At 43.3% G+C, this 12,862-nt stretch overlaps 1 protein-coding gene across 1 annotated transcript in view; it reads left to right on the top strand.

Moving 5' to 3' along the window:
- LOC143277604 (fibrocystin-L-like) overlaps window positions 1-12,862 on the top strand; it is a 63,208-nt gene that overhangs the window by 3,266 nt on the left and 47,080 nt on the right. The window contains 8 exon segments of the mRNA XM_076582479.1: window positions 2,352-2,538; window positions 3,339-3,586; window positions 4,242-4,430; window positions 5,714-5,887; window positions 9,616-9,845; window positions 10,647-10,934; window positions 11,810-11,896; window positions 12,669-12,824. Of these exon segments, the coding sequence (XP_076438594.1) occupies window positions 2,352-2,538; window positions 3,339-3,586; window positions 4,242-4,430; window positions 5,714-5,887; window positions 9,616-9,845; window positions 10,647-10,934; window positions 11,810-11,896; window positions 12,669-12,824 (1,559 nt within the window).

The raw sequence follows: 12,862 nt of genomic DNA, 5'->3' as shown, positions 1-12,862 counted from the left end.
CACGAACACAGACACATTTACAAACTCTGCGGTGCTATCTGCTTCCATTAGAAATGTCTCATATTTGTATTTGTATTTCTTTTTACCACAACAGATTTCTCTGTGTGAATTCGGGCTGCTCTCCCCAGGGAGATCGCGTCGCTACGCTACAGCGCCACCCATTTTTTTGGTATTTTTTCCTGCGTGCAGTTTTATTTGTTTTTCCTGTCGAAGTGGATTTTTCTACAGAATTTTGCCAGGAACAACCCTTTTGTTGCCGTGGGTTCTTTTACGTGCTCTAAGTGCATGCTGCACACGGGACCTCGGTTTATCGTCTCATCCGAATGACTAGCGTCCAGACCACCACTCAAGGTCTAGTGAAGGGGGAGAAAATATCGGCGGCTGAGCCGTGATTCGAACCAGCGCGCTCAGATTTTCTCGCTTCCTAGGCGGCCGCGTTACCTCTAGGCCATCACTCCACATGATAATCAACATGTGTTTGAAATAGTTGAGAGTTTAATATCGAGCCCAATTGGCTCTTTGTAGAAAGTCTACTGTTTGACTTGTTAGTTTGTTTTATTTGGTTTATATTTGTTTATTTGTTTTTTTTATGCTAATTGAGAAGGGAGGAACAGGGAAAGTAGTGAGGATTTAAGACATGGGTGGGGTGGGAGAGATGCCGGGTTTTCGTCTAAAATCACAAATTTGGATAGACATTAAGCAAAAGAACGAACGAACAGACACACACACACACACACACACACTCTCTCTCTCTCTCTCTCTCTCTCTCTCTCTCTCTCTCTCTCTCTCTCTCTCTCTTTCCCTCATGCATAATAATCTTCTTCTCTTTTTTTTTCTTCTTTTTTTTGCTGCCCCATCATCTGCACCGTTTCAGTGGCATTACTCCCACGCCGCTCATTTAGATTCCCCGCTACACGGCCAGACCCGGGATCGTCCGTCACAGTTCCAGTGTCGGCAGTCTGCAGGGAACCATCGATATTATGTCGCCAGGATGCCACACACCAGAGGAGACCCTGTCACTAAGCCCCCTACTAAAGACAATAATGGTTTAGTCGGAAAAGAAAAAACAAATAAAATTGCACTCAGGAAAAAAAAATATAAAAAAATGGGTGGCGCTGTAGTATAGCGACATGCTTTCCCTGGGGAGAGCAGCCCAAATTTCACACAGAGAAATCTGTTGTGATAAAAAGAGAAATACAGTACAATTTTGGTTTGGGACTATGTGACAAGGTTATACTCTACGCTTCCTGTCATGATGATATCCCGTCGTTAACCAGGCCCGAGATATACAGACACTTGCAGTGTTGGTCAGGTAATTAGAGCAACACACCCAAATACGCATCCTTGAAGTGGATGACACACGACTGTGTGGTCCCAGTCTCCCCATTTAAGCCCACAGCACACTCAACTCTGGGTGGGAGCCGGTCGCGGGCCGAAAAACCCACCTCCGCTGGGATTCGAACCCGCGTCCTCCCTGCCGTCAGTCCGCGACGCTAACCACTTCGCCACGGCGGCTTGTCATAATTATAATCTTTACAGTGCACACATTGAGCTAGTCGCTTCGACTGGATCGTTCGTAGTTAGGAATACCTTCCCTACTATGCACTGTTTCAGACATGAACCTTCCCTACTATGCACTGTTTCAGACATGAACCTGGTGCTGTGCACTGTTTCAGACATGAACATGGTGCTATGCACTGTTTCAGACATGAACCTTCCCTACTATGCACTGTTTCAGACATGAACATGGTGCTATGCACTGTTTCAGACATGAACCTTCCCTACTATACACTGTTTCAGACATGAACATGGTACTATGCACTGTTTCAGACATGAACATGGTGCTATACACTGTTTCAGACATGAACATGGTGCTATGCACTGTTTCAGACATGAACATGGTGCTATGCACTGTTTCAGACATGAACCTTGCGCTATGCATTGTTGTTTTTTTTTATGTGAACCTTGCACTATGTTTTGTTTTTTGTTGTTTTTTATGTGAACCTTGCACTATGTTTTGTTTTTGTTGTTTTTTTATGTGAACCTTGCACTATGTTTTGTTTTTTGTTGGTTTTTTTTGTGAACCTTGCACTATGTTTTGTTTTTTGTTGTTGTTTTTTGTGTGAACCTTGCACTATGTTTTGTTTTTTGTTGTTGTTTTTTTATGTGAACCTTGCACTATGTTGTTGTTTGTTGTTGTTTTTTTTGTGAACCTTGCACTATGTTTTGTTTTTTGTTGCTTTTTTATGTGAACCTTGCAAAATGTTGTTGTTTTTTTATGTGAACCTTGCACTATGTTTTGTTTTTTGTTGTTGTTTTTTATGTGAACCTTGCACTCTGCACTGTTTCAGGCGGTGACAGCATCACTATCGACGGCAGCGGCTTTGGCAGCAGTGCTCCTGACGTCACTGTGAACGGGGAAGCTCTCGTGGTGACGTCACACAGCGACACCCAGTTGGAGGCGGAGTTCCCTCCCTTGGCTCCTGGCTCTTACCCTCTGAACGTTCTCGTTCCGGGTAAAGGCTTGGCGGATATCAGGTGTGTTTTTCTTTGCTAAGTAATGTTTATTGTTTTTATCTATTTAAAACAAATGATATTACTACATTTGATATTCAATATTTATGTGTTGATGTATCTGTTATGCGTATGTGCGTATATGCACTTGAATCAGTTCATTTGTCTGAATATGTCTGCTTATCAAAGGCACTGGTTTACTTTTGTGTTTGAGTATTGCATTGTTGTATAAATTTGTGTGAATATATGCATGCTTAATAGTTATGTATGTATGTATGTATGTATGCATGTATATTTGATATTCATAAAATCTAAACAGTCTATATGTTTAAAAAGCAAAAAAAAATCATGAACAAACAAAATTTTATTTAAAATCGAAGCAGTTCTAACGTTTCTATTCTAACCCTCACAGAACATTCAAAGCAATCGTAGTGTATCCACTTTAGCACATAGAAGACATTCGAAGCAATCCTAACGTGTCCATGTTAACCTATATGACACCGGAAACAACCCTGCGTTTCCATTTGAACTCTGACATGACACTGGAAGCAATCCTAACGTTTCTATTGTAACCCTTATATAACACACGAATCAATCCAAACGTTTCAATTTTAACCTTTCAGGACACCCGAAACAATCCTAACGTTTCCATCTTTACTCGTGTAGGACTCCCGAAACAAATATGTGTGTTTTTTTTAACCCTTACATGACGTAAGATGCAGTACTTAACCCTTACAGGACACACGAAATAATCTCAATGTTTCCGCTTTAACCCTCACGTGACATTCGAAGCAATTATAACGTTTCCGTTTTAACTCTTACAGAACCAACAACATCTCCGACATCACAGTGACGCTGAAGGTGACGGGGCTCACCCCCACACGGGGTTCCCTGTTCGGAGGAACCCTGCTCACCATCACGGGGCAGGGGTTCGGAACTAACGCCTCACTGGTGGATGTCAAGGTCGGCAGCCACGCATGCGCGGTAGACGCATTGTCGGACACGGAACTGACGTGTCTTGTGGACAATACCGCAACCACACACACTGTCACCAACCAGGGAACTCACAAAGGTGATTACTTGTTCGGGAAAATCCGTCGTGTTTGGGGTTTGTTCTTTGTTTTGTTTTGTTGGTGTATTGTTTCACTATCAAGGTAGATTTTCCTGCATAATTTTGCCAGGGACAACCATTTTTGTGGGTGTATTTGTTTCACTATCAAGGTATCAAGGTAGATTTTCCTGCATAATTTTGCCAGGGACAATCATTTTGTTGCCGTGGGTTCTTTTACGTGCGCTAAGTGCATGCTGCACACGGGACCACGGTTTATTGCCTCATCCGAATGACTAGCCTCCAGACCACCACTCAAGGTCTAGTGGATGGGGAGAAAATATCGGCGGCTGAACCGTGATTCGAACCAGTGCACTCAGATTCTCTCGCTTCCTGGGCGGACGCGTTACCTCCAGGCCATCACTCCACTGTCACTTGAAACTTTTCTCTCAGGACTGTCCTTTCTTTCATTTTGTTTTATTTCATTTTATTTTACTTTATTTTATTCTATTTTATTTTATTTCATCTTATTTCATTTTCTCTTTTTTTTTTTTTTTTTTTTTTTTGTTCTCGGCATTTGCAACGAAATCACGCATGCACGCATGCAGACACACACACACACACACACACACACACACACACACACACAACACAGAGTCATCCTCCCCTCTTTCCCCAGACTACGGCACTGGTTACGCCTACGACCCCAAACAGCTGTCAATCAGTGAGGGAGACTGCGTGAGGTGGGTGTGGACCACGCCCTCTTTCGTCAGCGGCATCGCTTACGGCGTCTACCAGACGGCCACCGATACTGCCAAGGTCACCTTGACTGACGGCTTCGCCTCGTCAGGCGCCAGCAGTGCTAATGGTATGTACGGCAGTCATCCATGTCCGATTGTGACCATCAGTGGTATGTACGGTAGTCATTAATGTGGACTGTGCCATCACTACTGCTAATGGTATGTACGGCAGTCATCCATGTCCGATTGTGACCATCAGTGATATGTACGGCAGTCATCCATGTCCGATTGTGACCATCAGTGATATGTACGGCAGTCATCCATGTCCGATTGTGACCGTCAGTGATATGTACGGTAGTCATCCATGTCCGATTGTGACCATCAGTGATATGTACGGTAGTCATTAATGTGGACTGTGCCATCAGCACTGCTAATGGAATGTACGGTAGTCATTTATGTGGAGTGTGACCATCACTACTGTTAATGGAATGACTACTGCTAATGGAATGTACGGTAGTCATTTATGTGGAGTGTGACCATCAGTACTGCTAATGGAATGTACGGTAGTCATTTATGTGGAGTGTGACCATCACTACTGTTAATGGAATGTACGGTAGTCATTTATGTGGAGTGTGACCATCACTACTGCTAATGGAATGTACGGTAGTCATTTATGTGGAGTGTGACCATCACTACTGCTAATGGTATGTACGGTAGTTATTTATGTGGAGTGTGACCATCAGAACAGCTGGGTAGGCAACTTTACTGTTGGCCCAATGTCCGTCTGTTTGTGTAGCTGGCTGTACTCGATGTATGTCTGCCTCTGTGTGTGTGTGTGTGTGTGTGCGCGCGCGCGCGCGTGCGTGTGCGTGTGCGTACGCGTGTGTGTGTGCACGTGAATTTTACCACAAATCATCTGGATATAAAGTAAATCATCGTTAGTATGAGAAAATAATGATACGTGTTAAGATTCTGGACAATAGCAATCTTAGTTGCAATCATTTTATTGAACCTCGCTGTTTCCTTTTCTTTTTAGATACCATAATATCACTGTGTGTATGACAGTCTTGGTCGACGATGATTATTGGAACTTCAGAGGACACAACTGCTGTTCCTACTATTACGGCCAGAATTTGATAACAGTCAAGATCGTCTTGCCCTCACTCTCTTGGCCTTTGAGTAATTGTATGTTTGTATATATATGCGTATGTAATTTGCCATGTATATTGTACCTATTATGTAATTTTTGATGGATTGTTTTGTCATAGTTGGTAATGGTTCTCACGTAGCTGGTCTACATGTTTTGATGGGCGGTGTAACGAGTTCTTATTGGAGCTATTCCACTGTAAAGCACTCAGAGCAAACTTTCTTTGATATGGCGCTATATTAACGAAATCATTGTCATTTTCAGGACAGTACGAGTTCTGCTTCAACGTGGCTGGGGACTATTTCTACTGGAGTGGCTACGTCAACTCCCCCTACGACACCATCTACCTCCGAGGTCAGGTCACCGTGACCGCACGGACGTCCTCGGTTGAAGATCTCAAGGTCAAGGTTGGCGGTGTGGAGGCTGAGTATGACACAGGTAGGTTCTGTGATTTCTGGAAGAAATGATAATAGCAATCGTTGGTGTCTTCTCTCTCTCTCTCTCTCTCTCTCTCTCTCTCTCTCTCTCTCTCTCTCTGAAGATAATATATTTAATGATAATAAAGATGCAAAACCTATGTTTGATAGACCTATATCTAGTGAAGAAGTTGTTTTTGCAATACGAAAATTAAAAAATGGCAAATCCGCTGGTCCAGATGGAGAATTGTTATAATTTTTTTTAGTGAAATTGTTTAATTCTTTGTTTAACTCTGGAGTTTATCCTGACAGCTGGAAAGAGTCAATAATGTTGGCTTTGTTTAAGAAAGGTGACTTACATGATGCAAATAACTATAGGGGTATTTCTTTGTGCAATGTTTGTAGTGAATTGTATAGTATTATTATTGATAACAGATGGCATGAGTGGATAAGCCAGAATGATATAACGGGGGAACATCAAGCCGGTTTCAAGAAAGGCTATTCTACAATTGATCATATCTTTACTTTATTGACTGCCATTCAGAAACAGTTTGTGTGTAATCAGAAGTTGTATGTTGCTTTTGTGGACTTCGAAAAAGCGTTTGATTCAATATCTCGAAAACTGTTATGGCCTATTTTGCTGAAAAATTGAATTAAAGGCAAGTTGTATAGGTGTATAAAAAGTATGTATTGTGAAGTGAAAGCCAGAATAAGATCAGGGGCCACATTGTCGGATTTTGTAATGTGTACTAGGGGAGTTAAGCAAGGTGACGTGTGCAGCCCGGTTTTGTTTTCTTTATTTATCAACGAGTTAGCTTTAGAGATAATTGAAAATGGTCGTCACGGAGTGACTTTTGATCTTGTGGAATTGTTTTTGTTGCTTTTTGCAGATGATATTATTTTATTATCTACAACGGTAGTTGGTCTTCAGAGACAATTGAACAGCTTGTATTCAGCAGCAACTAGATTAGAGCTTAGAGTAAATATGAATAAGACAAACATTATTGTGTTTCGTAAAGGAGGCTATCTGGCACGTAGTGAGAGATGGATGTATGGGAATGAAAAAAATGGTCGTGGTTAATGCTTACAAATATCTTGGTATTTACTTTACAACAAAACTTAGTTTTGGTTTCGCATGTTGTGATATTGCAAACAGAGCAAGAAAGGCTGTTGTGGTTCTCCTTCATATTTTGTATAAACTGGATTGTAATTCATTTGTTGTTTTTTCTAAGTTGTTTGATGCTCAGGTGCAGCCAATCCTGCAATATGGAGCAGAAATATGGGCGTTGGAAAATAATGTAATAATAGAAAAGGTGCATTTGTATGCCATGAAGCGTTTTTTTTTAAATGTAGACCAACGAACACCTAATGATTTTGTTTACGGAGAACTGGGTAGGTATCCAATTTATTTGAACTCGCATGTGAAATGTATAAGATACTGGCTTAAACTTACAAGAACGGGTGAATTTAGATTGCCTTTTAAGGCTTACAAGTTATTGCGAAATTTAGTAACAGTGAGAAGACATGGGCTTCTAACATACGAAAATGTCTAAATTCATACGGATTTGCGTTTGTTTGGGATAATCAGGGTGTTCAATGTATCTCAGGATTCTTGAAATGTTTTAAACAAAGATTAATTGATTGTAGATGGCAGGACTGGCAGGACTATATGTATAACAGTGATAGATTTGCACAGTATAGATTTTTCAAGACAACGCACATGATAGAACCTTACACTGGAATAAAGATGAATAGATATGTAAAGAGTGCTTTGAGCAAATTTAGATTCGGTGTCTCTGATATTGCTTGCCATTGTTTTAGATACAGAAACGTAAGAGAACAGGAACTTTTGTGCCGCTTATGCAATCAGGCTAAAGAAGATGAAATCCATTTTTTGTTTTGTTGCCCTGCTTTCCATGATCTCAGAGTGAAATTAATTAATTCGAAGTATTATGCAGAACCATGTCATTTTAGGCTAAATATGTTGTTGTCAACAAGAAATGAGACAGTTCTTTTTAATTTAGCTATGTATATTTATGAAGCAAGCAAGAGGCTGCGCACTGCAGTCTCTTAATATTCGTTTGCAGACCTTATGTCTGTTAACTGTTACCTTTGTTAATGAAAATTATGTATTATGTTCCTTTGTATTAGCCCCTTCAGTATGGGGCCAAGGCCTTTATCTGAATAATCATATGAATCTGAATCTGAATCTCTCTCTCTCTCTCTCTCTCTCTCTCTCTCTCTCTCTCTCTCTCTCTCTCTCTCTCTCTCTCTCTCTCTCTCTCTCTCTCTCTCTGCTTCTTCACCCTTTCACCCTTTCACCATATCTCTCTCTCTCTCTCTCTCTCTCTCTCTCTCTCTCTCTCTCTCTGCTTCTTCACCCTTTCACCCTTTCACCATCTCTCTCTCTCTCTCTCTCTCTCTCTCTCTCTCTCTCTCTCTGCTTCTTCACCCTTTCACCATCTCTCTCTCTCTCTCTCTCTCTCTCTCCCTCTCTCTCTCTCTCTCTGTCTCTCTCTCTCTCTGCTTCTTCACCCTTTCACCCTTTCACCATCTCTCTCTCTCTCTCTCTCTCTCTCTCTCTCTCTCTCTCTCTCTCTCTCTGCTTCTTCACCCTTTCACCCTTTCACCATCTCTCTCTCTCTCTCTCTCTCTCTCTCTCTCTCTCTCTCTCTCTCTCTCTCTCTGCTTCTTCACCCTTTCACCCTTTCACCATCTCTCTCTCTCTCTCTCTCTCTCTCTGCTTTTTCACCCTTTCACCCTTTCACCATCTCTCTCTCTCTCTCTCTCTCTCTCTCTCTCTCTGCTTCTTCACCCTTTCACCCTTTCACCATCTCTCTCTCTCTCTCTCTCTCTCTCTCTCTCTCTCTCTCTCTCTCTCTGCTTCTTCACCCTTTCACCATCTCTCTCTCTCTCTCTGCTTCTTCACCCTTTCACCATCTCTCCCTCTCTCTCTCTCTCTCTCTCTCTCTCTCTCTCTCTGCTTCTTCACCCTTTCACCATCTCTCTCTCTCTCTCTGCTTCTTCACCCTTTCACCATCTCTCTCTCTCTCTCTGCCTGCGCCTCTCTGTCTTTCTCCTTTTCAGGCCCGAAGCACTTTCCAAATTGTACAGTAACTTCTAGTGACTTCATATTTTATTTCTCAGCCCTCATACTGAATATTCGCGAACAAAATAACGAAGGAGGAAAATATGTTGAGTCTCTTCGTACTTGTCACTAAGTGACGTTAACACGTACAAGCTGTGTTGTTGTTTATTAGATTTTTTTTCACAACCCTCATGCTAAAAATTCACGAAGGGCTAGGAAGGAAGGCCCAGAGTCTGACAGACAGACAGACCAGCATCAGACCTTGTCTTCGCAAAGTATGTATGGAGAGAGACTGACATTCTCAAACAAGCCTGTAAAACCACAACTGACCCCGCCACAGGAACATCCCCCGGAACACGACTCCATAGTCTCCTGACACTGAGGGATGCTTAACTACGTAGGGCAAAATTGTTTGTACACGGTAAATAAATGACACAATCACAACACTTATTTTGGCTTTTTTTTTTTTTCGTTTGCAGTGAACGGCAGTTAATTGGATTGTTTTAATTCAAGGTGTGTGTGTTGCATATATACGGTCCGTAGTCAGTAGGAGGTTCAGTGTAATAGCATCATCTTAGATGAACAGACTATGAATAAATAAACGTACTAGAAAGTAGGACTGGATTTGACGAGCCAAGGGAAACAAACCCGTGTGTGTTCAGGCGCCAGTAGCTCCCCCTCCACTTACGGGTCCTGCAGTGGTGACGTCAGTCTGATTTCGGGCTGCACCCCCACAGTGAACCCTGTGGCCACTGACGTCAGCAAGTTCCAGTTTGCCCTTCACGAGTGCGCCACTCCTTACGTCACCTCCATCAGCGACACCAGCGCCACCACTGTGGACACCATCACCTTTAGGGGCACGGGATTTGGTGACGTGGACTGTCAAAATGAGGTAGGATTGTTTGGGGGTTTGTGTGTTGAGGGGGGCGTGGAGGAGGGGGTGGAGGCGGTGGTGGTGGTGGTGGTGGTGGTGGTGTGTGTGTGTGTGTGTGTGTGTGTGTGTGTGTGTGTGTGTGTGTGAAGTCCTTATTCCCAGATCACCAACGCGGGAGTGTCGGAGGGTGTGGCGACCTCATCATTATCATTATTACCATCATTGTTATCATTATCATTTATATTATTATCATCATTACCATTACTGTTATCATCATCATCATCATCTTCATCATCGTCGTTGTCTCCATCCCCAGATCACTTAAGCGGGAGTGCCGGAGGACGTGGTGAATTCATCATTATGATTATTGCTGTTATCATTATAATCATTACCATCGTGGTCGTCACCATTCCCAGATCACCTACGCATGAGTGTCAGAGGATGAGGTGACATCAGCATTATCATTATCACTATTATTACCATCATTATCATCATTGTTATTATCATCATCCCCACGTCACCTGCGCGGGAGTGTTGTAAGTGTGGTGACATCATCATCATCATCATCACTGTTATAATAATCATCATCGTTATCATCATTGTCGTCATCCTTCCCAGTTCACCTGCGCGGGAGTATATCGGAGGGCATGGTCACATCATCATCATCATTGTTACCATCATCATTATTCCTGTTGTTATCATCACTGTTATTATCATCATCATCATCGTTATCATCATTGTCATCATCATCGTTATCATCATTGTTACCATCATCATTATTCCTGTCGTTATCATCACTGTCATCATCCCCATCCCCAGATCACCTACGCGGGAGTGTCTGGGGGCGTGGTCACGGCCAGCTCTGACAGCCAGGTGTCGTTCAGCATCAGCGAGCAGGGCCCGCCCCCTGTGGGCGTGCTGGAGCAGTTCCAGGTGCGCGTGGGGAACCGAGGCCACGCCCTGATGGCCCTGACTCTAGACGGCTCCAGGCGCCTGGCGCTGCTGCCCGTCATCAGTGACATGGACCCCGTCCTGGGCTCCCTGGCTGGGGGAACCCTGCTCACCTTCACCGGCAGTGGGTTCGCCCCCAGCACCGCTGACGTCACCGTGAGTGTTGGTTTGATTTGATTTGATTTGATATGGATACTTATCTTTCGTCTACATCGGTTTCGCCCCCAGCACCAGTGATGCCATGGTCAGTTTTTGTCTTCTTTTTTTAAAGTCCAAATGCGTTCACAATCATCATTATTGTTGTTGGGTTTGTAAAGACATGATAACAACACCATCAAAAAGACAAGACTGTAACCAATCGATCAGGAAACACAGACACACACACACACACACACACACACACACACACACACACACACACACACACACAACGGGTTAGAAAGAAGATATCAAGGACATCAAATAGTATTTCCCTTTCCCGTGCTTAGGGATGGGAATATCAAAACGAGGAATTTGTTTTACCGCGTATGTACGCCCCTCCAGTTGGTATTCTTGTCAGCCTGGTCAGCCAACCACATCACGGGCCTGTAAAGAATCCAGAAGTTTAGACAGTACCCTACAGAGCAAGGGTGGAGAGGCTGAAGACCCTATGTGCATTTAATGTGATATTGACTTATGTGCTTACCTGTCCGTTAGCAGGTGCTAGCCAGCTGCTGGCTATTGACAGTCGTATAGTTTTGCCCACTCCACTACCTTGGAAGAATTGGCAGTACATATTTAATTAATTTTGTGTTTATTGCATTATGTTAATGTTTATGCTCTTATGCTCATGTGTGTGTGTGTGTGTGTGTGTGTGTGTGTGTGTGTGTGTGTGTTGTTGTTGTTGTTGTTGTTTTGCAACAGCAGATGTGACGAACCGTAGTTTTGATCAGTTCGCACTCTGTGACGCACCACGAAATTGAAAACAACAACAACAACAACAACAAAAAAACAACCCAACAAACAACTAAAACAGAGACTTTGTGTGGCAGGTGACTATCGACGGCTACAACTGCATAGTCCAGTCGGCCACGTCAACGGAGGTGACATGCCTGACACCTTCCTCTGTGTCCAGCAAGGTGCGTGGTGCAAAGACAACACAGACACACACAGAGAATGCATTGCAACAACACACAGACACACAGAGAATGCATTGCAACAACACAGACACACAGAGAATGCATTGTGGTGTTCGTTCACTCACACTTGTTCACCACTGCACATTAACCAATGACTGAAACACATTCAATGAGCGCACGCACGCACACACACACACACACACACACAATACATATATATATATATATATATATATATATATATATATATATATATATATATTTTTTTTTGTCTGTGGTCTTTTTACCGTTTGTTATTCGTTTATTCCATTATCAGAAATTACACCTCTTTTGGCATACAGTTGAAGATGCTGTCAATAAATTGTCAATCTCTCAAGTCTTTCAAGCTCTTTCAAGTCTGGCCTTAAAACCCACCTCTTCCCTAGATAGCCTCCCTCCCCTGCCTCTTCCTTGTCTTAGGTCTTTCAGTTTAGAGTTATGCATGCGTGTGAATGACTGGTGTGAAGGCGCTTGGATTTTTCTCTGCACAAGCTTCAGCGCTGATAGATACTGATTATTATTATTAGTAGTAGTAGTAGTAGTAGTAGTATTGATCAGTCTCTCTCTCTTACTGTCAATCTCCTCACCACAGAAAGCCCAAGTGGAGATGATCACCTACCACAACGGCAACGCCTTCCCGGTGGAGTGCCGCGCCAGCTTCTGCTCCTTCCTCTTCTCCACGGGCTCCACCCCCACCCTCTCCACCGTCACCCCCTCCTCCATCTCCTCCCCCTCCACCACCCTCACCCTCACCGGTTCGGGCTTCGGGAGCAGCACCGCTGACGTCACGGTGACGCTGGGAGGGGCGGCGTGCAACGTGAGCGGCGTGAGCGACACGCAGATTGTGTGTTCCACTGTGCACGTGCCGGCTGGGGATCACGTGCCGCAGGTAATGAAATGTGATGTGGTGTGATGTGATGTGGTGTG

The sequence above is a fragment of the Babylonia areolata genome, chromosome 34, assembly GCF_041734735.1.
Source record: "Babylonia areolata isolate BAREFJ2019XMU chromosome 34, ASM4173473v1, whole genome shotgun sequence".
NCBI classification, from domain to species: domain Eukaryota; kingdom Metazoa; phylum Mollusca; class Gastropoda; order Neogastropoda; family Buccinidae; genus Babylonia; species Babylonia areolata.
The sequence above is the reverse complement of the archived record's forward strand: the minus strand, read 5'-3'. Positions and strand labels throughout refer to the sequence as shown.